Source organism: Coloeus monedula, assembly GCF_965178545.1.
Source record: "Coloeus monedula genome assembly, chromosome: 9".
Taxonomy (NCBI): domain Eukaryota; kingdom Metazoa; phylum Chordata; class Aves; order Passeriformes; family Corvidae; genus Coloeus; species Coloeus monedula.
The window spans coordinates 11,960,711-11,987,735 of NC_138789.1; the positions used below are offsets into that span (position 1 = coordinate 11,960,711).

Below are 27,025 nucleotides of genomic sequence, written 5' to 3' on the forward strand. Positions count from 1 at the left end.
AGGACTGCTGGAAGATCTGTGCTACATTGTTCCTGTTTTTACTCCTAAGATGAATAACCTATCCCCAAAATACCATTTTGACTGGTAAGAAACTTTTCCTCTATAAGAAACCAGAAAGCAAACATATGAAAATAAATTAAGATTTTAACAATCTTTATGTCTTCTGATGGATAAAAGTAAAATACATCATTCTTTCACTGTAGCGATACTAGAAAATGTAGTGTTTTGATGGTTCAAGTTTCAGAACACACTACACATGATGTACTGCACATCCTTTACACCTAGAACCTGACTGAGATAAAAGATGAGGATTAAATTTATTTATGCATGAATGTAGTGAACAGCTGACAAAATATTTCTAGTTATTTTAATTCTGCCTTTCAACAAAGTTGACCATCTGCTCTGTCATTAGCAAAGATCTTGTTCTGAGAGCTAGATCAAAAGATACCCTGTCTTGTGTACCTTGTTCTCGCTTAACAGAAACAACATTTTAATGGTATCCATCTGTAGGTGTGATGGTGACCTGCAGCAGGTACACACTCCTGGAGTCAAAATTAGCAGCTGGAGCTGTAGAAAGCAGAATGACAATTAAAATATTTAGGCTCTATCAATGACTAAAAGGCATCAAATTAGGTGTACCAGTTAAAACAGTCATTCTGTGTAATTGTAATACAGAATTTTCAGGTACCTATAAAACCCAATGACACAGAAATTAAAATATACACACAATTCTTGAGGTGATACTAAAGTCTACAATGAAACCATTGAACTTTTATAATTCTGTGTACACAATAATGCAGAAAGGTTCTATCACTGCATAAATATAAAATGTAATACAATAATACACAAATTGACAATGTAGTGTTTAATATGAGAAACTGAGGGTTTTATGTTCTGATTTTAACACAATTGCTCAAACTGCAGAATAGTACATTCCATTTTATGAGGGAAAGTAAGAGGCAGATGTTAGAACCTTTACACTACTTCAGTGCTCAATAACAGAAAAGTGTTAGAGAACAGGATATTATTAGATCATTTGACTTAATGGGTTTCTGTATTGCTTTCACAGCCATCACTGGCCTTGCAGAATTGTATTGCCTTAGTTTTAACAATAAGAATGTGGAAGCTTTGAGGATTGTAAAGACTTCAACAAAGTGTTAACTTCCCCAAGGAAGGAAATGTTCCAGGAGCAGTGATGTTCAGGGCCTGGCTCCCCTGGCTCGGGCTGCCTGAGGAGAGCTGCTCCAGCAAGAAACACCGTGTGTATGTTCCTGCAGCCTTAGCCAGCTGACCTGGGCTTCCAAACCACTGCCAACACTTCCAGTGTTTTGCTACAGTTGCCAAAACTCGAAGTTTTCTCTAATTGAGGCTTCTGGTAACAGTACATTGTGGATGCTTAGCACTTAGCAAAAGGCACCATTTATGCTTTGTGCTTATTTGCAGTTCAGTAGAAATCTTTCGTCCAGCGTTGGAGTGAACTGGTTCCTGTGTGCTGCGTGTGTACTGTCAGCAAAAATTACATGACTTCATCATTTCCTATCAATACCAATTAGTGGTTATTTTCCAGAACAGTCCAATTTAGATGAAGCTAAGCTATTAACATTATTAGTATTTACATTACCCTGATGATCATGATCCAGCTTCTTTAATTAGAGACATCAGTATGTCTGGGTAAGAGTGCACTTCTGTAGACAGTCTTTTAAATTTTTTGTTGTTGTTAGAGACTCATTACTGACACATCACTTTGTGTTCCCAGAAACATGCAGCAATTGGGCCTTATCTTTGAATTACACATGATCTTTTTGAAATATTTTTTAATTGGAAAATCATAGGATGGCATTCAAGGAGGAGATGATTTGAAATTTTTAAAAAAATCTAGTAATGCTTCCCTTCACTACACAGCTTCACAGCAACTGGGACTTCCCAGGCTCAGCCTGTCCCCCTCAGCCTCCTGTCACTGCGGTTCAACTGCTGGGCTGGGCAAACTGGGGGAAAAGAGCCTCTGGTATTTCATATAGACTTGATGCATTTTTTCCTCCACAGAGAGTGGCCTGTTTCAATATGTCAGATGTTCAAATAGATGACATTAGCATACTATCTCTGCACAAAGCACTTTCCTCTGCACTAAAGTTGTCCAGGTAATGGTAAAAAGTAATTCTGAAGGTTGATATTAAGTATAATTGAATGCATTCAGGGCACACCTGCAAATCTCTTGAAAATGTCATAAACTGTGCAAAGCTACTTCCTTGGTGACAGTTTGTTGAGCATAAAAATGGAATCTGAAGAGCCTAAGCTATTTATTTCAATTCAGTGAGATACTCAGCAAAGCTTACAATTCTGCTACATTCCATAGAAATGCAGTGTCTCTTAAACACACACATGATGTTATCTATATTACAAATATAGATCCAACACTGCCTTTTTATGTATCTCTGTGTGTATATGCAACATAAACGCACCAGTATCTAGAGTAAGAATATATTTGCTTTGCACAATTTAAATACTTTCAAAATTAGAGAGCAACAGAATTTTAGTTTTATACGTTCTTTGGCTTAACACATATTGTTTCTAAAGTAAATAGCAGCACAGTTTAAAATAGCAAAATTTTGTCCATGTCAATGGCAGCATGGACAGTTTCTCTAGAATCTTTAGATATTTGTTTCAGAAAATTTGTACATTCACACATATTAACAGTATGGAAAGTCCTCAGTTTTGCTGATATAAGCATTTGTGGAGTTGTGTAGTATGGTTCCAATCTAAAAACAGGTAATGTCATGAATGCAGAGAATATCTTAAAAAGTATTACATAGCTGTGAAGAAAATAGTTTTCTAATGACATGACACAAGGAGTTGTGTTTTCTTGATGGTTTGTTTTTTTGAGAGCAGAATGCCTTTTATTTTTCAAGAATGATAGAAAAATGCATGGAGCCGTGGACTGAAGAGGTGTTGCCAAGGTGCTCTACAGCACTACCTTCCTGAAAGTCCAAATTAATTTTAATTAGTAGCAGCACAAATGTATTTTGAACAGCTGAGCAAGTAATTATTTCATTCTGTATGTGACTGCCTTGTAATGAGACATCAAACAGACCTGCCAACTCTCCTGCTTTCTTTATGAGACTCTTCCACATGAAAAGAGAGAAAAATTGTCTGTTCTCTTTTCCTTCTTCCAAATCTGAAGTCACCACCCACCATAGTAAATATTTCAAGAGGCCATGTAGAAACAGAATGCATTCCTGAAAAATAGTGAAGGGAGAAGGACAGACACCAGGTTTGCTTTAAAAAAAAAAACCCATGAAGACAAGTTTGAAAAAAACTGCCATTTCTGAGGAATAGAAGGAGTAGGAAGCGTTTAGACTGCAGATACTTTACTGTGTAAAGGGTGTGGGGATTCAGTAAAAAGTTCTCCACTATTCCCTCATTTGTTAGGATAAGGGTGAATTAAAATTCCATCTTACTGCAAAATCATACAAGCATCTTTAAAGATGTTCTAATCTCAGTTAGAACTCAATAAAAAATAAGACTCAATATTTCACACATTCTAAAAGAAATATGCATAAACAAAACAAGTTTACTGTATCTGATCAGTCTCAGTGCTAATTTTTTTCCCACAGTGATTTCTACTTGATCTCAATGAAAATTTTGGGTGCACAAGAAATGTGAGATTGCACCACTGATTATTCCAGAAATAAAAACTTATTTGCTAATTCAGATTCCTAAAAAGTTATTTGCAGAAATTGAGCATAAAGTGATCCATAAATATATAATTTAATTTCCAGCCAAGTGCCTAAGGCATATCCTGCAAGCATAAGGAATGAAAAAAAACCCAACACATAGATGTAGATGTGTGCATATGTGTGTGTATGGATATACACACATAATATGTATATACACACATAAGTACATGCTACTGGATTTTACACTAGACCACTTGTTTCTTATTATATTCAGAGCAGATAGATATATTGAAACAAGGTTATTTATACCTGCAATTATTATGGGTTAACTAACATATTTATAAGTGTGTAAGTATCAGATCATCTGAGGCCAAAATTCTACTGAAAAATCCTGTTACTAGATTTTTGTGTCTACCTAGATAAAAAACAAGAAGGAAAAAATGAAAGTGGGTTTCAGTTTGTGGCAGTTGATTTAATTCTTGTTAATCTACACTACACTGACATTCAGCACACACTTAGTTTCTTGGCTATTGATAGGAAATACTGTTGGGGAAAGAAAATGTGATTTTTTTAAGGTGATTAAAGAGTGATGAACTATAATATGAGAATGTAAATTTTATCTTACTCATAAAAAGAAATCTACCCACAAAGTCCATTAGGCAGTAGAGTAGCACTTCAAAAGAAGTCACAGATGGATCAACAAAGTCATGTTCAAAGTAGACCAGATAAAACATTTAAGAGGTATGTTGAGAGGATCATCTTGTAATTATAGTGCAACTGAAATGACCCCAATAGTCTTATCCAACCTTCTGATCTCTAAGTGTGGGATACACAGAACATGGCATTTGAGTGTGAAGATCAAATGAACAGAAAGCCACCTGTGTCTCTAGAAGATGAGTGTTTTTCCAAAGTTAGCAGACATGCAAGAGGGCAATTGTATTTCATCCATAACAAATAAGAAGATAGTGAATCAGGACTGAATTATGGGATGCTTCCTTCTTTTACAAAAAAACCCACAGCCCTCCACAGTGAAGTTACATTCTTTCTCTAGTTTCTCAGCTTTGTACATATGCTGTAGACTTGTTAAGACAAACCTTGTCCAGTCTCATCTGAGGTGAAAAAATAACTTGGCTGGTAGTACAATGAGGTTTTGATACCCACATGGTGCCACAAGGAATATCAGCAGAGATAATACGTGGCTTTCCTCCTGAAGAGTTATAGAAAGCGTTTTCCCACAATGTAAAAAAATCAGGAAAATGGGTTTTTATTGCAGCTATTTTGGCTGCTGTTTTGGCGGTTTTTACATGTGTAAGTGTTTTTTTTGCAGAACTGCCACATTCACTTTCCTTGGCAAGCAGTGGGGTATTTATGTGGAGACCACACCTTAATTTATGATATTAAGGCTGGCAATGAATGTGGTAGCTATTATATGTAAAAGATGGCTACCTTTAAACATCTGTAGGAGAGATACTGAAATGGATTCCAAAGAACAGTAAAAAACTAGATCCAAATCCATTGCTCAGATTTTTCTGGCACATTTCCTTCTCTCTAGTATCATCTGAGCTCTCTTAAAAAGAGGTTTTAACATCCCATTCTTCTTATATAGCTTACAAGCCTGACACCAAAATATGGCAATTTATTTGTCAGCACAAGGTCTTTACTTTTATCATAAAGTAAATAGACAATTTTCTACAGGTTACAGCATCATAAAGTTCTATCATCCACAGCTGCTCTAAGATATAATTTCTTTTCCCAGTTAAAGCATGAATGTCCTATCTACAAGACATAAACAGTGCTTGTTGAACCACCAGTTTTAGTCCTGTTTTTGTTGTTTCAATCTTCAATTTCTACTCATGAATTTGGTCCTCTAGACAAGTTATCCAGGAGTTCGCCTATTCTCTGTGTTCTATCTTGTTCTAGCTATCATTTGTGTTTGCCAATATTGTTATTCATTCTAGCTTGCCACCTGCCTAATTGTTCTGCCCTGCTGTCTGTCCAACAGTGCTCCAACTGCTCTGTCCTGTCCCTGTCACCACTGCATGTATCAGCTGCCCTTTCCTAACTGCACTGTCTAGAAAAAGAAAGATTCAAGGACTATTTGAGGCAGAAATGTGCACAGAACCCAGACTGAGAAACCTCATGTTATTAGCCTTTGTTGCACTAGTTCTACTCCATCATCTGTCTCAACAAGGTTCAGAGGAACTTGTCTGAGATGCAATGATACCAGTTCATGGAAATCCACATTCACTCCATTCACTCAGTTCAGACATCCCAGGGTTGATCTCAACAAGGTTCTGATATGTTGTTGATCCCAATATGATCTTGCTGCAGATTTAATGGTATATTGTACTGCCATTTTCTACCAGACCATGTGAATTACATATGGTTAAATACAATCAAAAGGGTGACTACAAAAGCCAAAGAGAAGGAGTGTAAACAACAAGAGACGAGAGATTTAGATGTCTGTAGAGGTGTGGATATATGTTTGTGAAGCTACCCTCATCTCCAAGAAACTTCCATTTAGAGAAATGCTATTCTTGGAATTGCATTGCTTTGTGAGCATTAGTAGGTCTGCAGACCAAGGCTGCTGCTGTTGCATCTATTGTGCTTTTAACAGTGGGATGCCACTCCATGACTTCTTAACAAATGCTTGTTAACCTCAGTTTTCTTGCTAACCAGGGGTATAATACAGGCTTTTTCCATTCACTTCAGTTTTAGTACCAGACAAGAAGACATGGGGAAAAAACAAGAAAACACCCGGGGGGGAAAAAAATTACCCTTTTCACCCTGGTGGCAATCTGTCCAACTAAGTGTTCCTTTCCTCTTCTTTTTACTGTTGCTAAACATTACAACTGGTGAGATTCAACTTGATTGGTATCTAAATGACCAAAATTCAGTCCATAGCTATTCTGTAACTGATTTTTTTTTTTTATTCTGTGAGCTCAGGCAGGAATTATTTGAGCTTAGTCCTGACAATTTCCAAGGCACAAATATGCTTACCAAACCATAAAGACAGAAGACTTTAGAAAATAATGGTGTAACAAATGCCACATTTCAAATACAGACCAATTCCAATACTTGAAATCTACCATGAGGTCCTGTAAGATAATGAATCAACATTTTAGTTACTACTTCCCACACACATTTTGAGGAACAGCTCAGGAATAATACCAATGTAAATTAGGCCAAAATTTGAATGTTAGTTATTATAAACATAATGAGTCCCATGTAGTCACCTTGCCCAAATCCTAAAGGTTTTCTTCAAGGGTCTCCTGACTGTGTTCATGCTCAGAAGTTTGCAGAAATTAGCATACACAATTATTATCATTTGTCACCTACGAACACACAGAAAGTGCTAAGATTCCAAAGGCTTTCTTCCCCACTGAAATGAAAAATAAAATATGATGGCATATTTACAGTGACATCACACTTTTTTCTTTTTGTGGGGAAAAAAAACCCAAACAAAAAAAACACCCCAGTCACATAAATCTTGAAATAATAGGAAAGTATATTGCAGTTAATTAAACTGGATACTTCTCAGTCTTGTTGTCTTCATAATGCAATCTAATTATTAGTTTAGGACCAAGGAAAACAATGGAATTTCATTCTCTGACAAATGTTTGGTATTTCCATTTTCAACTCAAAAGTGCCACAGCACAGCTGCACTCCTACATGGAGTAAGGCAATTTTTTAATCCTACAATAAATGCTTTGGCTATTTATCCCCACTCTGAGTTCTTTAGTGTGCCAGCTGGGTGAAAATCCAAGCACTCCCTCTCACTTTGACTCTAGTGACTGGAGATAATTCACCGCTATCATCTCAAACAGTGTCATCAGCATTCATTCTTACAACCATGCCGATTTAACATTAAGGCAAAATTAAAATCGCCACAGCATGAAAACACTTGCAAAGGAAATAGCTGTATATTGTTCAGAATACCTTGTGCAATGAGACTAATACACTAAGACTTTAAAAACACAGATTGCAGATAAACACATGATCAGCAATTTAAAAGTTAGTGTTGTGTGTTGAGTTTTTCATTTGTTTCCCCTTAAAAGAAAATAACTTGAATAAAAATTTTACAGTCTCTATAAAATAGACAATAGTTTCCCTTTACAGCACTCCTTCTCTTAGAAAAGTAACAGTGATTCAGGGAAATAATAAGCTGACACAAAGGCATGCAGAGCTGAACAAAAGTTTCCATATTTGCTGTTGCACTGAGCTGAGAAAATAAATTGCCATGAACAATTCAGTAAACGACTTTCTGGTCCACTCATACACAGTACACTAGGAGTTCATGGTTTTTCTAATCTCACTGTTTATTTCCCCTTACGTGACAAATATAAAATTTTAGCTCTGGATTAAACCCATTACACAGATAAATCATTAAACTTAGAGTTTCTTTTTTCTGATTGGACAAATGTAAAAGTGTTTACTGCCTGAATGTGTCTATATATATAAACTTAAATATGAGCAGTGAGTAGTTGTACCTACTAGCAGCTATTCACTTTGCTTTATTGTGCATCATTTCCTTTATATTCTGATCACTATTATGCTGAAAGCTCCATTTGGAGACAGAACTAAGACCAAAAAAAAAAAAAAAAAAAAAAGAAAAAAAAAGATAAAAAGAGGGAAAAAAGGAAAAAAAATTAAAATTTGTAAATTTATCATGCATTTATAGAATCAGAGGTTAGTTACACAGCTAAGCTCACTGTTTGGCCAATGAAAGTGAGCACTACTTGTAACAGAAAATGAAATATTGCATCGTGCCACAAAATTCTAAAATTTTACACTTCAGCAGATCTGTTGTACCATCCTGTTGTGTCCTAGAAAATGTCTTGCTTTAAATTTGATAAATTTCATAACATAATTTCAATTTTTCATTGATTACTGGTATAAAAAATTTAAGGCCTTAGTGTCACCACTTTACACACAAAAGAGTAGCAATGGAAATTATAAAAAAAAAGTTAAACATTTCCTAGTACTAACCTTTTCTTGAAAACTTGGAGATCAGCAGTAATGTTGATTGTAACTCTGGGTTTAGTGAGTTATCTGAAGGGCCTGGTGTTGCTCTGGATGACACTGTTGTTTTCTTCACTGTCTTTGTGCTCAAATTATAAGGCAATGTGCCAAAATCCTGAAGGAAAAGGAACAAAAAACAAGGTCTGAATGCATGTTAGGTCCTTTCAAAGCAGTGAACATTTGGCCCACAGAGTTTTATTTACACCTAAAGCAAGTGTTTCAAGATTTCTTTTTCTCTATGTTCTATTTAATGCCACTGTGAAATGCAGAGCTATGTGAATCTACATTAAGCAAAGCACTCATTGCACTCCAGCATCCTTGGAAAATGGATCCACATATGTTCACAGGCACAGACAATCTTCTCCATATTCAGCACCGCCTGTTGATTTATGGACACCTCAGATCAGTGTGTGTTGTTTCAATTATTTGCCACAAAAGCTGTGGGGCTTGGGGGTGGATTTGCAATCTGAAGTGTGAACTGATTATTGCACTTGGGATTGGGCAATGTCTGAATAACAGCTAGTATGGAATCCCAGTTTCTGAGGGTTAGAGCTGAATTCAGGGCTTAAGACAGTGCCTATCAACTTCAGAGGGGCCTGAGGACTCCCTGACCTTCCCCTGTGGGCAAATAACAGATTTGCAAAGGCTATGAACGCCCTGCCTCACGACCCTCCGGATCTTTGGCACCTCTCTGAGTGGATCCAGAGGCTGAGTGGATGGATCCAGGAGGTGCTGGCCACAGCCAGCAAGGGAGACAGCTGGGAGGTCCAGTGCTGGGCCAGGGAGACTCTTCCCACACCATGGCTGCCCTGACAGACACTCGGAGCTCTTGGGCACACTGAGAGCCAATATCTGCCCCCCAACACCACAAAAGGGAAATAGCCCTTAAAAGTACACCTTGACCTCAAATTGGAGCAACCTCCTTCCATTTTTCTCTCCAGACCAGGATGCAGTCAAGACTTTTGGCCTAGCAGAGACTCTGACTTAAAGCGAGGCCCACACAATTGCTTTTACCTCAGCATTTTCTCATAGCTGACAAGAGATTTGGGAAAGCTGCCAAACCTGTGCTCTGTTTTTATCTTTGCAATACTACAAAATAAGGGAGCCTACCACAGCAGGGGCAGGATTCTGCCATGCCTCAGCCAGTGGCACAAGGTGTAAGTAATGCCTGGATACACAGTGCGTTCTCAGGCACCTGCAGCACCCGCACAGGGAGCGTTTGCTTGCCTCAAACCACCGGGGCAAGCGATGAAAGAGATGCAGTTTTGGTTTGTCCAGGCACAAGCTGGCTGTGAACCAAGTAACCTGCTGGTTTCACTGATGCCACAGGCTGGAATAACTGATTGGCACAGCCCAGCTTCCTTCAGTGACCCAGAGCCCAGGTTTGGTTTGTCATAAGAAAGGGATAAACTCTGTATGTAGGCACTGCTCGTTGCTGACAGCCCACAAGGTGGCCACTCTGGGATACAAGTGTGTGTGCACGGATCAGCCCTGGAAATACTGCATTTTATCTTAGCCAGGTGCTGGCTTGGATTCTTTTTCTTTTTTTTATTTTCTCCAGTGTTTTTGTTGCATGGGAACTGGAATGCTGCATTGTCTTAAAACCTATCACTACATTGCCACTAGTTATGAAGGGATAAAGTTACATCTAATTCATTAAGGGAAAAACATTACTCTGCAATTGGAATGTCATTTATTATTCTCTAGATAGAGAATGCTCAAAGACCAGGGAATAACATATGGGGGAACAGTAATACACAGACCAAACAGAGGAAGACATTTCTCCCAAATTATAATTTGGCATCAACATGAATTGCAATAAATGGATCTTCAGCATCGGTATTAATCTGGAAATTTGCCATTCCATCCTGAGAAACAAAAACCTGCTTTCCAGTACATTTGTTGTCCTCCTTTTGTCCAGAAATAACATCACAGTAGGTACCAGCAGGCAGTCCAGTTTGCACATAGACGTTCATATTCCTATGAGAAATAAACACCATGCATACATTGTTTTCAAAACAGGTATTTCAAATTGTGTGTAATATTTTTGAACCTGATGTTACTCCCCTATTTGAAGGGCATTGTAAAGCATGAGCTTTCTGATCCTACCCCTCCTACACTCCCATTTTAGCTCTCTGGATCCAGCATGCACTCAAATAACTCATGTTGGATTGCACATGAGGGATGCTATTGTTCTCTCTGGGAACACTCTTTCTGCCACTGACTTACCAGTCATCATTATTGAAGATGATGAAGCCTTTATTACCGCGGCCAAAAGCTACTTGATTGCTGCCATTGTCCCACCAGTTGGAGAAAGGCTCACCATTCACCACATTACGGAAGATAACCATGTTCCTGGAAACACAAGGAATGCCTGGCACTGCACCTGCAACAGCTCTAAAGCCACATGGAGCAGGAAGCAAAAGCAACTGCTTTTACTTCTTGTTTCTCCCCAGTGCCCTACTTTATCTGACGCCAGCGATGCTCACAAACCCAGCCGTTGCCGCAGGTTGTGTCCGCGTTGATTGTAACAGACTTTATGGAGCCATCCGAGTTACTTGGGGGTCCAACCCAGTCATTGATGTCCTGTCATTAAAAAGACAGGTTTATAACTTCTGACTGAAAATGCAGAGAGACCATCTGGAGAGCAAAGCTAGAGGGAGCATCAAAGTTTCACCAGCTAGATCCAACGTGGGACAGGGAAATCCCTTAACAAACTGAGATGCACTGGACTGTTTCTCTGGCCCTGGTCTGACCCTTCATCTCCATGGATGAATCTGCAGCATTACAAGCTCACCTTTCCATTTTCAAAATATCTTGGCCAGCGAAAACTTGACATCACACGTGTGAACCCATATGGATGAGCAAGCATGAAACCAACTGCCATTTTATAGAGCCTGTTTGTTGGACAAACAAGAAATGAGACGTGGAAGGAGGAACCTGCCACAGAACAGACAGACAAACCAGCAAAAGCAGGAAGTATCACCCAGACAAGGCAATCCCTTACCTGGCATCCCAGAAGGTCAGAACAGAAGCTCCGCCGGCCCCGTGCCCTCTCTGGTTGTCGTGATTATCCACAAAGACCAGGGCTTTGTCGGAAGGCACAAAGCCCCAGCCTTCTCCCCAGTTCCTAGACAAAAACACAGACTTGAAGCTACCCTGTCAATTGTCGTAGCCAGTGAATCCTGCATAAGTTGCAGCATCTTCATCCTTACTTTAAGTAGGCCATCTTTTCTCCGTCCCACTTGCGGATCACTGTCCCCAGTTTGGCACTGTATTTGAATTCTGTCACTCGGCCATTTCCAAAGTACTCGCTGCCTTTGATGGGCTCTCCACCCAAGTCAATTACCTGGTACAAGAAAGAAAACCTGTATCCCTTCTTGTCTCACAAAGACCATAAATGCCAGGTACCGTACTCAACACGAGTTCTTGCTTTACATGGAGAAAAGGTATTTAAGTATTTGTGCTGTGCAGATCAACACAAAGTCAGTACAAGACATGAGGGATACATGTAAAAACATTACTGAAAAAAGGAAAGGTAAATTTGACTGACGATCTGTTTTGGAGGCATTTTTAAAAATTAAAACTACCTATGTCTGCAGGGCTGCTCTAAGTAAATTGTGAGCTCCTTCTGGGATAAATTGGATGAAAATGTATTGTTGTTCCTCTGAAGAAGGAGGCAAAAGAGATACAAAAGACAAAGACAAACATAAAGGAGAAAACGTGGAGATTACCTCCTGGTAAATGAAAGGTTTAGTTCCTGCAGGAAACCATTGAGTATTTAGATCTTTCAGCTTGTCCAGAAATGCTCTTATGTCCCCAGGCCACATGTGCTTGGCAGCATCGATCCGGAAGCCTGCTACACCAATGTCAATGAGATGGTTCATGTACTCTGCAACCTTGGAGCGCACATAGTCCTTCTCCAGGGCCAGATCCAGAAGGCCGACCAAGCGGCAGTCCCGGACCTGTGCACAGAAAAGATAAAAATATCTGTGTATTACACCAAAGGAGGGGTGGAGGTGGGGTGGTGGTTAATGAGGTTGTATTGGATTGGGAAGAAGGAAGGGAGTGATATCCAGAGTGAAGGCGTTTGTCTTCACAAGTCACCGCTGCACATGATAAAGCTCTACTGTCCTGGAGACAGCTGAACACCTGCCTTCCAAGAGGAAGTTGTGAATAAATTCCTTGTTTTACTTTGTTCGTGTGTGTGGCTTTCTCTTTACCCATTAAACTGTCTTTATCTCAACCCACGAGTTTTCTGTTTTACTTTTCCCGTTCTCTGCCCCATCCCACTGTAAGTAGGAGGCTGAGTGGTGTTTAGCTGCTGGCTGAGTTAAACCGCAAGTCCTCTTTGGTGCCCAACATGGGACTCAAAGGGTTCAAATTAACAACAGCTACAGTTAATGTGCTAGATGGAATTCCTAACTGTTACTGCTGTTTGGCTAATAACTGGCAGGCTCCTGTGATTGCCATGGGGCTCACTCGCCTCCCTGTGCATTAGAGTCTTGGGCTCATTAGTGGCTGCTTTTTGCTTTGCTGCAGCCTGTGCTGCTGATCCCCTCCCTCTGGGACGTTCTGATCCCGGCACTGGCGATGGCCTGGGCTGGCACCTGGCCGGGGCAGCGCTGCTGTTCCTGCGCTGCTGCAACTCCAGTGTGGACTCGAGCCAGAGGGGCTCTGACCTGTGGGTGAGTCCACGGTGGAACAGGTACATCTGGAAGGGTTTGTGGCCATGGGAAAGTCCACACCACAGCAGGTGCATCTCAAAGTGTCTGTGGCCGTGGCTGTGCCCGTGCCACAGCAGGTGCACCCCTGACGGCGCCGGGCGCAAGGACAGGGCCGTGCTGCAGCACGCACACCCTGACGCACCCGTGGCTGTTCACGAGGCCCTGCTGGAGCGCCTCAAAGCCATGGCCATGGATAAAGCCACAGCAGAGCAGGAACACCCTGCAGGGACTGCAGCCAGGGGCGAGGCCGTGTGGGGCAGGTTTGCTTTCTGCGGGGATGGTGGCCATGGGTGAGGCCGTGCTGGAGCGGATCTGTTTCTGAGGGCACTGAGGCCCATGGACAGGGCCGTGCTGGAACAGCTGCCCCTCAGAGCCACTGTGGCTGTGGATAAACCCAGCAGCAGGTGTGCCCTGAAGAGCCTGTGGCTCACAGAAATGGCTGCTCTTGGGGAAGGTACAACCCTGAGGGACTGCAGTCTCCAGGTAAGTCCAAGCCAGAGCGGGGGTACGGAGAGGAGTTCATTGCAGTGTTAAACATGGTGGTCTAGTCCAAAGGAACTGGGAGTGGAGACTGCAATGGAAATACCTTTAACCTGTTGTAATCCAGGATTTGAGATGTGTGTTATAGGGATTACCATAGCAGGAGCCACCTGAACCAATGAAGGACAACCTCACATGAAACAGTGCAAGTGCAGAAACATCATGATGTGTCGTTGCACAGTGGCTGAAGGAAGAGCTTGAGAAAGAACTGCTACATATTCTAACTACAAAAACCAGTAATTTGTGCAACCAGGACACCACCTTGCACTGCTGTCAATTTTCCAAGGCGGCTCCTTACCATGATCAGCTGAGTTTATAAGCGATAAAAATGAGCTCACAGGCTGAGCTGAGTACTCTGGGCTCAGTTCAGGAGCAAACATCTGCACACAGGTTCTTGATTCCTCAGTACTTAGAATATTTTGCACCACTTGTACCTACGGTCACTACCTCATTCACTTGTCAAGTGACTACGCACAGGTTTTGTGAGGCACTACACCATTTGAATGATCTTACTGTAGGGTTTACAGAACATGTCAAAAAAAAAAAGGAAAATTTTGCCAGAGGAAGTTACCTGATACATATCACCATAATTTTCAATTTCTCCACTTCCACTGTAACATTTGCCATCATTGAAATCCCAGCCAGAGTATGGTACAGCTGGAAAATCTCTGTTTCCGGCATTAAAATAGCTTCCACAGGTAGAATGTGTGCCTGAACCACCTCCAGACCCACACATATGGTTGACGACAGCATCCACATAGATACGAACCTGGAACAGCAATATGTGCATTTCAGTATGTTTTCTAGTGAGCGTGAAGTGATAGCCAGGGCTTTACCACATCACTATTAAGTTGAATTTTTTCCCTTTCAGTTTCTTCTCAGTTTACACCTCCTTTGAGGATAGCAGCACCTTCCCTCAGCTGATACAGCACTTCTTGCTGTATCAGACACAGATTTTCAAGGCACTTACCCCAACACTGTTGCATCTGGTCACCATATCTTTGAATTCCTGTTCATTTCCTGATCGAGTGCAGAGTTTGTAGCTAATGGGCTGGTATCTTTCCCACCAGGGTCTGTTCGGGTTAGTAACGACAATATTTTCATTTGGAGGTGAAACCTGCAGATGAAATTATGTACTTTGATAATAAATCAAATGGTTTTATTTCAACATTTTAAGGGCAAAATCTGCACTCAAGACCTCTGCCCTCAGAGGAGGCAGGTTAGTGCCCAACCCAGTCTCTCTCCCTCAGCAGAAGCTCAGGTCTGTGAGATGTCTGTCTTGTACACTGGCAAGAAAGACATTTTGGTTTGTTCCCATGGGTTGCCCAGATGCAGCATGGGTCTGCTTTCAAGGACAGGTACACAGAAAGGCTGAAGCCACAGGAATTATTTTTACCTGTAATAATGACAGCCTTAGGAATGCCAAACCTCAATGCTCACATACATCCTTTAGAACAAGGTAAAGAGCTTTACTTTCTACTTAGCTTTCAGAGGAAGCCTTTCAGAGGAAAGCATGCTACTTTCTAACTGATCTGCTAGAGATACACCATCATTCATTGATCCTGCAGGGTTAGGATTGCTTCTAAAAGCAGTCACTGCTTCCAATGCTCCCTCCTCAGCAGCAAACTTACTTGGAGCTGAGTGTCTCCAACTCAGGCATTTTATTTAATAATCATATATTACAGTGCCATTCTCCTACTACTCAAACAACTGTGAGGAAACAACTCACCTGAACTCCTCCAAATCCATTAGGAGCTAAGTAGCGTTCACACTCCAGAGCAATATCCTGCCAGCGCCATTCAAAGAGATGCACAATAGATGTTCTCTCAGGCAGAGTGTTGGGGTTGTACTGCCCCCAGCAAAGCCCTGCAGCTGCAAGGAGGACGAGGAGGACTTGCATGGTGCCTTCAGTGTAAGGCTGTGGTCTCTCTACTGGCTATTTATGTGCCTGCAAGGCTACAAAGTTCCTATAGCAAGTGTCAAAATTCACATCAGCACTACCAGTTATTATTTAGATAGCTAGCTCAGTATCATTCCTTTGGTTTGTTTTTCCACCTGGATTACCCAACAGCTGATAATAAAATACCTTTTCTCAATGATTATACACCATGATAAACCAAGTGGTCTGTGAGCATTGCACCCAAATCCAGAACTGCTCTCTTTCCAATCATGCAAACAAAGAGACTTTATCAAAAGTATTCCAAAACATAATACATAGACCCTCAAAGGTGTCTCTTGAAGGTAAAAGGAGTGGGAGGTGATTGAAAGATGACTGGAAATCTAACAGCATTAGGAGAATGAATGAGTTTGCCAGCATTCAGAGGCATCTTGCTCTCAAGGTACCTGAACAACCACGCTTAAACGGTAATAAGATTTATCACACAAGACACTGTAGGTCTTCACCAGGTGAATCCCACTGGTGACTAGAAACTGACACCTTTTCCCACCTGATGTTTCTCTGGTGTCACTGCCCAGGCCCTGCTAGGAACTATTACTGGTTTTCTTAACACAGTCATACAGAGCAGCTGTGGCTCTACCTGATGGAAAGTGATCAGAGCTGCATTTGCCTTTCCAGCAGGAACTTTGCATAAGGTTTCATCTCATTTAAAATGACCAATGATTCATCTGAGTCAAGGAACAAAACTCAAAATCAAATGCAAATGATAGTGCAGATGAGTTTTAGCTGCCTGACATACAACTAAATTTGAAAGCAAGAGCTGTTGTCCAAGTCCTTTCTTGCTTTTCCTACAATTTTCTCCTTCAAAAAAGACTTTTGACTTTTCTTCATGAAATTATTTCAGGTCTTCACTTGGAACTGATTTGTAAGATCAAGGTCTCAGCAACAATCCTCCGTGAATAAACTTGAGTCATACCAACAATAAAACAATACTCCAAGAGAATACAAAGACCAGAAAATCACTGCCATTTGATGAACAGCTGTGAAGAAAAAAAAAATTTAAAAAAAGTCACACCTACTCCATGAGAAAAGAAACATCAGTGCACTTCGCACCTGAACTGCCTCTGGTGTGTTCTTTCGGAAAATAGCCATGCCAGTACTTCACATGCATCCTTCTCTTTCCCAGATTTAGTCTTCAAGGACAAAACACACAAGCAGGTCCCATTTTTCCACCTGTTCATTTTCATATCACAGACCTTACTAAAGGCTTTTTTTCCCACTATTACAATGAAATGGTGAATTACTGCAAATGACCTTGCCTACTCACTAACAGCAAGGAACCAGTGAGTGATTGAACCTTGTGATTACCAATTCAGTGAAAAGAGACCCCCTCATTCTTCAATATAACTGAGAGCAACCAAATGTGCCTGCGGTTAATTTTTACATCACCATTCCCTGTGGAGTGCCACCGTGGTGATGGAATGACCTGAACTGCATGACTTTCAGTTTCCAATGGCATGTATCTTCCAGTGAAAAATACACTGCTGTCAGCCAAGAATAGGGATGGACTCATCCTCAATAGCCCAACGCAATGGATGGCAAAGCCACTGGCAAAGGGGACTGGGAGCTCTCCCACGACAGGCTATGCAGGCTGTGACTGTTCAAGCAGGTTGCAAAAAAATGCTGACTTGAATTCAGCACAAAGGGCTGGCAGGTGGCCTTTATTTCAGATAAACAACTGTGGCACTTGAGTGCATCACCAGAGGATGTCAAAGGGGTGTGAATGCCTCCTTGGTTTAGCCAGAACAGCATGGGGAGGAGTGTACACATTGCTCAGCACAAAAGACTATACAAAATTAACAACTAACCAAAGTTTTCTGAAGCTAGCAATGAGCTTCAGCAGGTTTCAACACACATATTCCTTTCCTACAACTGGGAGTGCCCACCATCCTAATGGTGAGTGCATTATAGGCATCAGCAGTGGAGATCAAGCCAGTACTGGGGTAACAATGGAAGATGTGTAGGTTTGATTTGTACAGGCAGAAGCTGACTATGAACCAGGTAATACACAGGCTTGAATGATGCCACAGGCTGGAATAACTGAGTGGCACGGACCAGCTTTCTCTGACCCAGGCCCCATGTTTGGTTCATCACAAAAATGGGATAAACTTGATTTGAATGCCATTTTTTATTCACCACATAGAGAGAAGCTACAGACTGACAGAAGAAACACATTTTTAACTGAGTTATAACTTGATATCAACTGGAATTGTGCCATGTTCCAGCACAAAGGGGTCCTTTCTTGGTTTTTGGACATCCTGTTAATTCCCAGTCCTGCTTGCCCCTAAAGAGAACTACATTACCACTTAGGCACAGAGCAACACATTTCTAAATTAAGTGATGTCAATCTTCTCCTTCCATTTTTTATTAGTACTTTAACTGAATAAAGTGCACTTACAAATGCACGCAGGTGTATAGCACCACTCCCAGATCTGCATTGGCACCACCAGCTCCCATCTCTGTACAGCAGCTGCTCACTATTCCATTAGTATTAGAGCTAACACACTTTACTCTCTCGGTTCATGCAGTCCTGAGAGCCAGGACATTCTGCACATCTGTTTGCTGTTAGCAAAGATACATGGGAGAAAGAACAACACATGCACAACACATCTGGTTACAATTTAGCATCAACGTGAATGGCAATGAATGGGTCTTCATCTTCATTCCCAATCAGGAAATTAGCCATGCCATCAGCAGCAACATGAACTTCAACTGCTGTACAGAAGTCACCTTCCTTTTGCCCAGAAATGACATCGCAGTAAGTGCCAGCAGGTAGACCAGTCTGCAGAGATACATTCAAGGACCTTTGGAAAAGAATGAAGCGCAGTAAGGATCATGAGGACTCTAGAACGCTCTGCAAATCATATTGGAGATCCTCTCAAACATTAAGTTATTCTGGAGTTATCCTCTAGCACTTCTCTGGACACTGCAGAAATCTATCCAATCACTACATCCTTCAAACTGCTCATCACCGCAACCTACTTCTAATTATTACAGACCTGACATACTCCCGTTCTCTTATCATCTCATTCTTGTGTAAAAGATAGCAATACAGTTTCTAAAACTGTCACATTTAGAACATTTTCCCGAGTTTACAATTTCCCTCACTTCTAAAAGTTCAGGCTTTGCTGGCTGACTAGGCTCCGTGACACAGCCAACTTAAGAACTTCAGAATTTCAGGGAAATAGCAAAACCACGGTACAAGGCCTAACTGCCAAGAGTGAAGAGTCTCTATGGTAGAATGGAAAATGCTGAGTTTAAATTGTCAACAACTGAGGCATCCATTACAAATATCTATTCGACCTAGCAACACCTTAAAAGGTTTCACTACTAACTAGATTATTTTAATACATAGATAATAACTTATTTATAACCATAATAAATTATAATTTATTTCCCACTGACTTACCAGTCATCATTATTGAAGATGATGAAGCCTTTATTACCGCGGCCAAAAGCTACTTGATTGCTGCCATTGTCCCACCAGTTGGAGAAAGGCTCACCATCCACCACGTTACGGAAGATAACCATGTTCCTGGAAACACAAGGAATGCCTGGCACTGCACCTGCAACAGCTCTAAAGCCACATGGAGCAGGAAGCAAAAGCAACTGCTTTTACTTCTTGTTTCTCCCCAGTGCCCTACTTTATCTGACGCCAGCGATGCTCACAAACCCAGCCGTTGCCACAGGTTGTGTCCGCGTTGATTGTAACAGACTTTATGGAGCCATCCGAGTTACTTGGGGGTCCAACCCAGTCATTGATGTCCTGTCATTAAAAAGACAGGTTTATAACTTCTGACTGAAAATGCAGAGAGACCATCTGGAGAGCAAAGCTAGAGGGAGCATCAAAGTTTCACCAGCTAGATCCAACGTGGGACAGGGAAATCCCTTAACAAACTGAGATGCACTGGACTGTTTCTCTGGCCCTGGTCTGACCCTTCATCTCCATGGATGAATCTGCAGCATTACAAGCTCACCTTTCCATTTTCAAAATATCTTGGCCAGCGAAAACTTGACATCACACGTGTGAACCCATATGGATGAGCAAGCATGAAACCAACTGCCATTTTATAGAGCCTGTTTGTTGGACAAACAAGAAATGAGACGTGGAAGGAGGAACCTGCCACAGAACAGACAGACAAACCAGCAAAAGCAGGAAGTATCACCCAGACAAGGCAATCCCTTACCTGGCATCCCAGAAGGTCAGAACAGAAGCTCCGCCGGCCCCGTGCCCTCTCTGGTTGTCGTGATTATCCACAAAGACCAGGGCTTTGTCGGAAGGCACAAAGCCCCAGCCTTCTCCCCAGTTCCTAGACAAAAACACAGACTTGAAGCTACCCTGTCAATTGTCGTAGCCAGTGAATCCTGCATAAGCTGCAGCATCTTCATCCTTACTTTAAGTAGGCCATCTTTTCTCCGTCCCACTTGCGGATCACTGTCCCCAGTTTGGCACTGTATTTGAATTCTGTCACTCGGCCATTTCCAAAGTACTCGCTGCCTTTGATGGGCTCTCCACCCAAGTCAATTACCTGGTACAAGAAAGACAGAGCATTTTTTTCTACACAAAAATCAAACAAATAAAAGACATTGCTTTACACATTGGATTATCAAGGGGACAATACTTGATCTAATTACATTTTTGCAAGAAAGCCAAATACTGTATGTAGGCTACGTTTTCTTTTTAGCTCAGCCCAGCTGTGAACCTCTTTTCCATCTCCATCCTGTATCACCTTACCCCAGTTGATCACTCACCCATCATTAAGGCTTGGGCTGTACAAACTTTACACTTTGTATGGTGATCAACGCCTCTGCTTCCAGCAGTTGGGCTGCGCCATTTCACTATGGAGCTAAAGAATGTTTCTATTTTCCTAGACTTTTCAGGCAAGATACTAATTTAATAAAATGTGTGCAGCAAGTTTAGCTTCTGCTGACTGACATCAAGGATTACCTGCTTGTTCCAATTTATTATTTAAATGTAGAACAAATTCGGAATATCAAGTAACAGTTGTTATGCCACTGGAAAATAAATTTTCAGACCAAAATCAACATTTATGTATTCTATTGCAATTTATTATCCAGAATTTAAAATTCATGAAATGAAATCTCTTTTTTAAACCAATAGAATTTTTACACTAACTCCAATGTAGTCAATTTCATCTCAATAAAATTTCCAGGTACAAAACAAGTGGGACATTTTGAACATCAATTACCATTTATAGGCAGATTAGATATTTGTAGATTATGGTTATTAAATCTTCTATAGATCTGCTTGGGCTCAGCCCATTGCCTTCCATGTGTGACTGAGCCTATACTGGGCCTGAAAGAAATATGTTTGTGAAGTAAAATTTAAAAAAATAAAGATTACCTCCTGGTAAATGAAAGGTTTAGTTCCTGCAGGAAACCATTGAGTATTTAGATCTTTCAGCTTGTCTAAAATCACCTTGACATCCCCAGGCCACATGTGCTTGGCAGCATCGATCCGGAATCCTGCGACGCCGATGTCAATGAGATGGTTCATGTACTCCGCAACCCTGGAGCGCACATAGTCCTTCTCCAGGGCCAGGTCCAGCAGGCTCACCAGGCGGCAGTCCCGGACCTGGGCAAAAATTCTGCAATGAAACATTTTTCACCTAATAGACTTAATATAGTGTTCTACATACATTTTGAATGCTCTTGCCTGCATTCAAATGCCAAATAAAACCTTCAGTAGCCTTTGTTCCCCATACATATTTTTGCCTTGGAGAGTCATTTACACAGCAGCTGCATTAACAAATTGCATTTAGCCCTCTTTTCTGAAACTGAGACCAAAGAAAAATTCCAAATTACAGTTAAAGGCAAATAACTTCTACCTTTTTTTATCGCACTAAATAGATTTGTTGAGCTGTAAATTGTCTTCATTAAGTACCTAAGAACACTTATCTAAATCTGATATTGAGCCATTGTCTCAAGTACAGCTATCCCTTTAAGAAGTGGTGTTCCTGACAGCAACACTAACCTCTGTTACTAATTTGGGTGGGTTTTTATCAGGTTTTTTTTTTCCTTTTAAAAAATGTCTCACAGTAAATGAGAGCAAAGAAATCACAGCACAGGAACAGATGTACATGAAAGCTATAGTTATAGGTTTACCTGAGATATATCATGATAATTCTCAATGTTTCCACTTCTAGATTTACATTTATGATCATTAAAGTCCCAGCCAGAATAGGGCACAGCTGGGAAATCTTCAGTCTTTGCATTGAAATAGCTTCCACAAGTAGCATGGTCACCAGCCCCAGCATTAGCTCCACACATATGGTTGATCACTGCATCCACATAAATGTGCACCTAGAGAACAGTATCCACATAACAATTTGAAAAAGCCACTTCCCACAGCACCACTAACTGATGTTCTCTGTCCCATACCTCCTGCCCTATCCCCCTATTTCTGTTTGCTTGCTTCACCCAGCATTTTATTCAGGTTTTTTTTATTAGCATACAGCAACGGTGATCAAACAGGCAGCCCAACAGACAAGCAGATAACACTGCATCCATTTTTGAAAATGGTAGAATCACTGCCTGTCTATATCCTCGTATTGTAAACACCAGAAGGTTTTAAAAGCCCTTACTCCAGCATTGTTGCACCTGGTCACCATGTCTCTAAATTCAGTTTCATTTCCAGATCTTGTGCACAGCTTGTAGCTGACAGGTTGGTATCTTTCCCACCATGGTTGCTGGGGGTCAGTAACGATAACATTTTCATTTGGAGGTGAAATCTGTGAATAAAACAATGGTACTTGGTAACAGGATACTGACAATGGTTAATTTGTTTGTGCAGTATTTTTAGAGCAAGAACACAACCCACTTAGATCCTCAGTATCCTCTGCTTACACTGTAGTAGGCTGGAAATAAAAGACTTAGGCTTGGCCTTCAGCAGGTAGAAATATACTAAAAATTAGGTCCATGGACAGAGTGTCCTAATTATCTTTACGAGCAACTGCAGGCCTCAAAGACGTATCTGAAATTGAACAACTAGGTCAGCAGAGGAAGGAAGTGACTGCATAACAACTGACAAAACATCCTGCCTTTAAAACTGATCCAACTTCCCATTTTTGTAATGTTTTGGATAAATGCATTCTTGACCTAATTCTTCTAAGTTTCAAGGTGAATCACACCTCTTCCTTTTACAGACTTTTCAGGATACTTTTTAGGCAACAAGCTTTTGCTGCTACCTCCAAGTCTCTGGGCATAACAACCTGATCCCACCACTTCTCAGAAAGATCCCTGCATCTTCTTAGATGCCACACCTTCCTAATCAGCTCAGCAAGCCATCATCTGAAAAAAACTTCCTGAGACCCTGCCACTGAATGGATTAAAAAGATATAGATGCATATACCACAGTCTGAGAAATCAGTTTAAAATCAATCTCGTCTGTGTGCCTGGAAAGAAGGTAGCAAAGAAAGTATGTATTATTTGAAAATTATGCAGAAGTTCTCACTCAGGCCAGCTTGCAATCTCTTGGGCTACAAGAAACAGGCAGACTTCACACCAATTTTTCCTAAGCAATCTGACAGGCAAACTGAAATAGTTTAATAGGTGGCTGTTCTCCTGCCATGCCACCCCACCCAAGTGCCAGTACTGGTTCCACAGGAACATGTCTCTGTTGTTCAGACAGACCTGGCTCACACAGGGACACCTTCACTAGAACCTGTGTTCAGTTCACTTCCACCTGCTCACACCAGGCTCCTGCAAACAAGGGTCTCCTCAAACAAGTGGCTTACTGTGACACCGTGCTTTACAGAAAGAAACTTGCCAGTTTGGGTGAACACAATTAGCATCCTTTTGTACTTAATTATTTAAAACCCTCAGCATTTTTTGTTCTTTGGATGCCCTTTGTTCAGTCATAGTTTCATTTTACATTTATCTAGCTCTTCAGAGTTTCCCTTGATTTAAATAATATCAAGCAGATAAACATAGGTTACTCTTCACAGCAGTAAAAAAAAAAAGATTTAGCAAGTGATGTGCAATTATAATTCATCTAAATGTAATAGCACAGAGTGCAAAACATGCACTTTGGAGCAATGAAATAAATTCCTGCTTACTTGATGATAGCTGAAAAACATATTTGTCAGCATTTACTACTTCCATTACCAATTTCTATTTTTCTTTCTCAGTGTCTGTCCTTTGGCAAACTGAACAATTTCTGTGAAAAACAAATTATCATCTATGCAGCAATTTTACTACCTACTGATAGGAACAGACGTACCTGAACTCCTCCAAATCCATTAGGAGCTAAGTAGCGTTCACACTCCAGAGCAATATCCTGCCAGCGCCATTCAAAGAGATGCACAATAGATGTTCTCTCAGGCAGAGTGTTGGGGTTGTACTGCCCCCAGCAAAGCCCTACAATTAACAGCAGAAAATAGATACCCATCCAGTGCTCTGTGATCAGTTGTGCTCTTCTTACTAACTGTCAATGTTCCTGCAAGAGGGTAAAGTACACATTAGAAAATACACATTTAAAGGTAAACACCCATCTCTGGCATCATATTTATTTACTTGTCATTTTGTATGAGAACTGGATTTTAGCTAAACTATATAAAACTCCCATACGAACAGTAACTTTGTTTTCATGCAGTTAAAATTCAGATGTTGTCTAATGCAGGCTGCCTCCAGAGTGCAACAGCTGTGTTTTTATTAGTATAAAGCAAAAAACTACCCCAAAAGGCAAAGGAATACTTACATAGACTGAAATGGACATTTTGCTTCTTATTTTAATGTATAATATTTTACATTCCTATTTATCCTTGAGAGGCATCTTTTTTTTCAAACTGGTGTTGCTACAACTTGAACATATTTGGACAAGATCTTGCAGAGGCAGCGTATTTCTTACTGTGATTTCTTATGAAACCTCAGATACTGTGGAGGTGTAACATACACGAGTCTGTCACTCATGATATGCATGACATCTCTCATTCAAACAACAGCCTGAAACTTGGAAGATCTCTCAGATACAGAAATTATTATAGTGACTCAAACCCAGAAATGCTAAATGTCTGATGCACACCTGTACAATTTGTGTGGAGATATTTTCCTTCTAAGAACATGAGCAATGGCATGCAGACATTAAAAGTGCTGTGAAGCTCCATAACCAAGAAATCTCCTTCTCAGTGCCCAAGTACAGAGTTCTGCAAAAGGAGCTTTCCAGAGGATTGAAACCAGCTGCATTCCCTTCTGATTAGCTAGGCTAAGAGCTGTATTTCCCAACGCATATCCTATTTGTATTTACTTGTGGACAAATACAGATGACAATCCTTGTATTAAAATTGCCTCTCTTCTTTCTTATCTAGAGACGTATAATAACATATAACAAACCAGAAACTAAACAACTACCAAGGTTTACCTTACTCTATTGAGAGCCTTATTTTGCACTCTTCACATTTAGAAGTTGATTTAGAGAGTCTGAGGTAAAAATAAGTCCTCCAAGAAGAACTTCTGCAAACAATAAGCTAAAGTAATGCTTCCCTTAAATAACAGAATACAGAATCTTGTTACTTTCCTCTAAGTATCTATTCTTTATAAAAAGCTATCTTACAGAAACAACAGAGAGCAAAGAGAGATTCCTGTCATAGGGGAAACCAAACACCTCAGTGAAGGTTTAAGTATGAACACAAGGGCCCTCAGGTTTGCAACATGAAGGAAACCAGTGCTTTTCCTAATTTCATATACACGCGGGAATGCACTGCCAAAAACTCCAACCTGCTATGATACAGCTACCCAGACATAAGTTTATATGGATGATCCATATCTCTCAGGCAGTGGAACTGCACTCTTTGGAACAAATTTAGGCACAAAATATACCAGTTTGTAAAGTATAGAACCTGCCACCCATTGCTATCAGCTATCACTGTTCTTCACAAGCAGGCAGTTACTTAGAAGTAAGCATATGGTATACTTAGCTTGCTTTTCTGCTTGTGAACAAAATAACTTTAATACAATTATTTACTTGTAGATCTTCAGTAAAGTATACAGATAAATTTCACCCACAAGCAGTTGCTCTGCGTGCTTCCATTTTCATAAGGGAATGCTTTTTTGCCCTGATAGGAAGAACATACATTAAGAGAAAATGACCTTAAAAAAAAAAAAAAAAAAAAAAATCGATCTTCTCTGATGAGCAAAGCCATCTATCAGATTGGCAAGTTTCACTTCCAGCAGTAAATACACAAAGCACTAAATTACACAAAGCAGTAAGAATAATACCTTGACCTAACTAGCTCCAAGGCCTAGTGCTTAAAGACTCAATGTAGATTTTCGTTTCCCTGAAATGGGTTTATGCCTGTTCTGCCTTCAATACAAGCAATAATAAGAGAATAGGGATGTTGAAATCCTCGCTGCATTCTGAAGGCTCGAGCTTCAGAATGCTTTGGAAATTCGGAAAAATTGTAAGAGGCCACGTGGAAGAAAGCAACATTGATTGCAATGAAGAGAACTTTGAGAGCAAAGTCTCTCTGCAGAGCCCTACCGATGTCTTGGCCAACACGGGACTCGGGTCACCTTGTCTTCTGCTGGGTTACAGCCTGAGCTGTGAAGCCCAGCCGCCATCTCCAACACACCTGCAACAGTTTATAAATTTGCGGGACGTCTGACGCAGCTGCTGAAGCCGCAGCTACTAAAGGCTGTCACAGGGAAGCATAGCAGTGGCCCTGTCCCTTGCAGCGGCTCCCCACAGAAGCCCGCTCAGCAGCCCCACGGCTCGCGCAGGCGAAGCCAGCCCGCTTCGGCCGCTGCGGCCGAGCCCCCCGGCAGGGCCCGCGGAGCGCGGTACGTACGTGCTGGGGCCGCCCCGCCGCGCACCGCCCTTTCCGCCGGGGCCGCGCCGCCGCAGGGACAGCGCGGGACGCGGCCAGCGCCGCTGCGCTCTCAGCTTCACATTACACACGATTACCTTGATTCAATACAAGATTTCGTTCTGGAATACATTTGTTGTCGAGATTTGAGAATGGAAAGTTCTCTGAACATACACTTCCCGCACTTTTTAAACAAGTATTCTTGTCCTTGAGCACAGCACCACCTTGCTGTTATCCTACTTCGGCGCTTTGAAAATTCACTTGTGGGCCTTTCGTTCTGTA

General features: G+C 41.0%; 2 protein-coding genes across 7 annotated transcripts; both read right to left on the minus strand.

Annotated features, from left to right (window-relative positions):
- Positions 1 to 10,438: 10,438 nt before the first annotated feature.
- On the minus strand, positions 10,439 to 16,873 carry LOC309575891 (pancreatic alpha-amylase). The gene is made up of 10 exons (XM_082286755.1): positions 15,693 to 16,873; positions 14,934 to 15,080; positions 14,535 to 14,732; positions 12,431 to 12,661; positions 11,912 to 12,045; positions 11,704 to 11,826; positions 11,494 to 11,593; positions 11,161 to 11,282; positions 10,926 to 11,051; positions 10,439 to 10,676 (listed from the first exon to the last, which is right to left on the minus strand). Exons 1-10 carry the CDS (start codon positions 15,861 to 15,863, stop codon positions 10,487 to 10,489), a joined length of 1,542 nt encoding a protein of 513 aa, XP_082142881.1. The 5' UTR covers positions 15,864 to 16,873; the 3' UTR covers positions 10,439 to 10,486.
- A 166-nt stretch (positions 16,874 to 17,039) lies between these two features.
- Positions 17,040 to 26,925, minus strand: LOC309576011 (pancreatic alpha-amylase-like). 6 transcript variants are annotated; one of them, XM_082286930.1, is made up of 11 exons: positions 26,842 to 26,925; positions 24,163 to 24,378; positions 22,526 to 22,672; positions 22,047 to 22,244; positions 21,286 to 21,516; positions 20,316 to 20,449; positions 20,108 to 20,230; positions 19,898 to 19,997; positions 19,565 to 19,686; positions 19,330 to 19,455; positions 17,066 to 18,724 (listed from the first exon to the last, which is right to left on the minus strand). In XM_082286930.1, exons 2-11 carry the CDS (start codon positions 24,328 to 24,330, stop codon positions 18,535 to 18,537), a joined length of 1,539 nt encoding a protein of 512 aa, XP_082143056.1. In that variant the 5' UTR covers positions 24,331 to 24,378; positions 26,842 to 26,925; the 3' UTR covers positions 17,066 to 18,534. The 6 variants fall into 6 exon arrangements, with proteins under 6 accessions (XP_082143058.1, XP_082143056.1, XP_082143055.1 ...); XM_082286929.1 differs by lacking the exon at positions 26,842 to 26,925 and adding an exon at positions 26,726 to 26,750; XM_082286928.1 differs by lacking the exon at positions 26,842 to 26,925 and adding an exon at positions 26,510 to 26,714.
- Positions 26,926 to 27,025: the final 100 nt, after the last annotated feature.

Excerpts from the sequence above, each read along its gene's own strand:
- LOC309575891 (XM_082286755.1), bottom strand. The coding sequence starts at position 15,863 with ATGCAAGTCCTCCTCGTCCTCCTTGCAGCTGCAGGGCTTTGCTGGGGG. Across the intron at positions 12,046-12,430 it reads AACCTTTCATTTACCAGGAG|GTAATTGACTTGGGTGGAGA; the intron begins GTAATCTCCACG and ends TTCTTGTACCAG. Across the intron at positions 11,283-11,493 it reads GATATTTTGAAAATGGAAAG|GACATCAATGACTGGGTTGG; the intron begins GTGAGCTTGTAA and ends TTTTAATGACAG.
- LOC309576011 (XM_082286930.1), bottom strand. The coding sequence starts at position 24,330 with ATGGGTATCTATTTTCTGCTGTTAATTGTAGGGCTTTGCTGGGGGCAG. Across the intron at positions 19,687-19,897 it reads GATATTTTGAAAATGGAAAG|GACATCAATGACTGGGTTGG; the intron begins GTGAGCTTGTAA and ends TTTTAATGACAG. Across the intron at positions 18,725-19,329 it reads ATCTTCAATAATGATGACTG|GTCCTTGAATGTATCTCTGC; the intron begins GTAAGTCAGTGG and ends TCTTTTCCAAAG.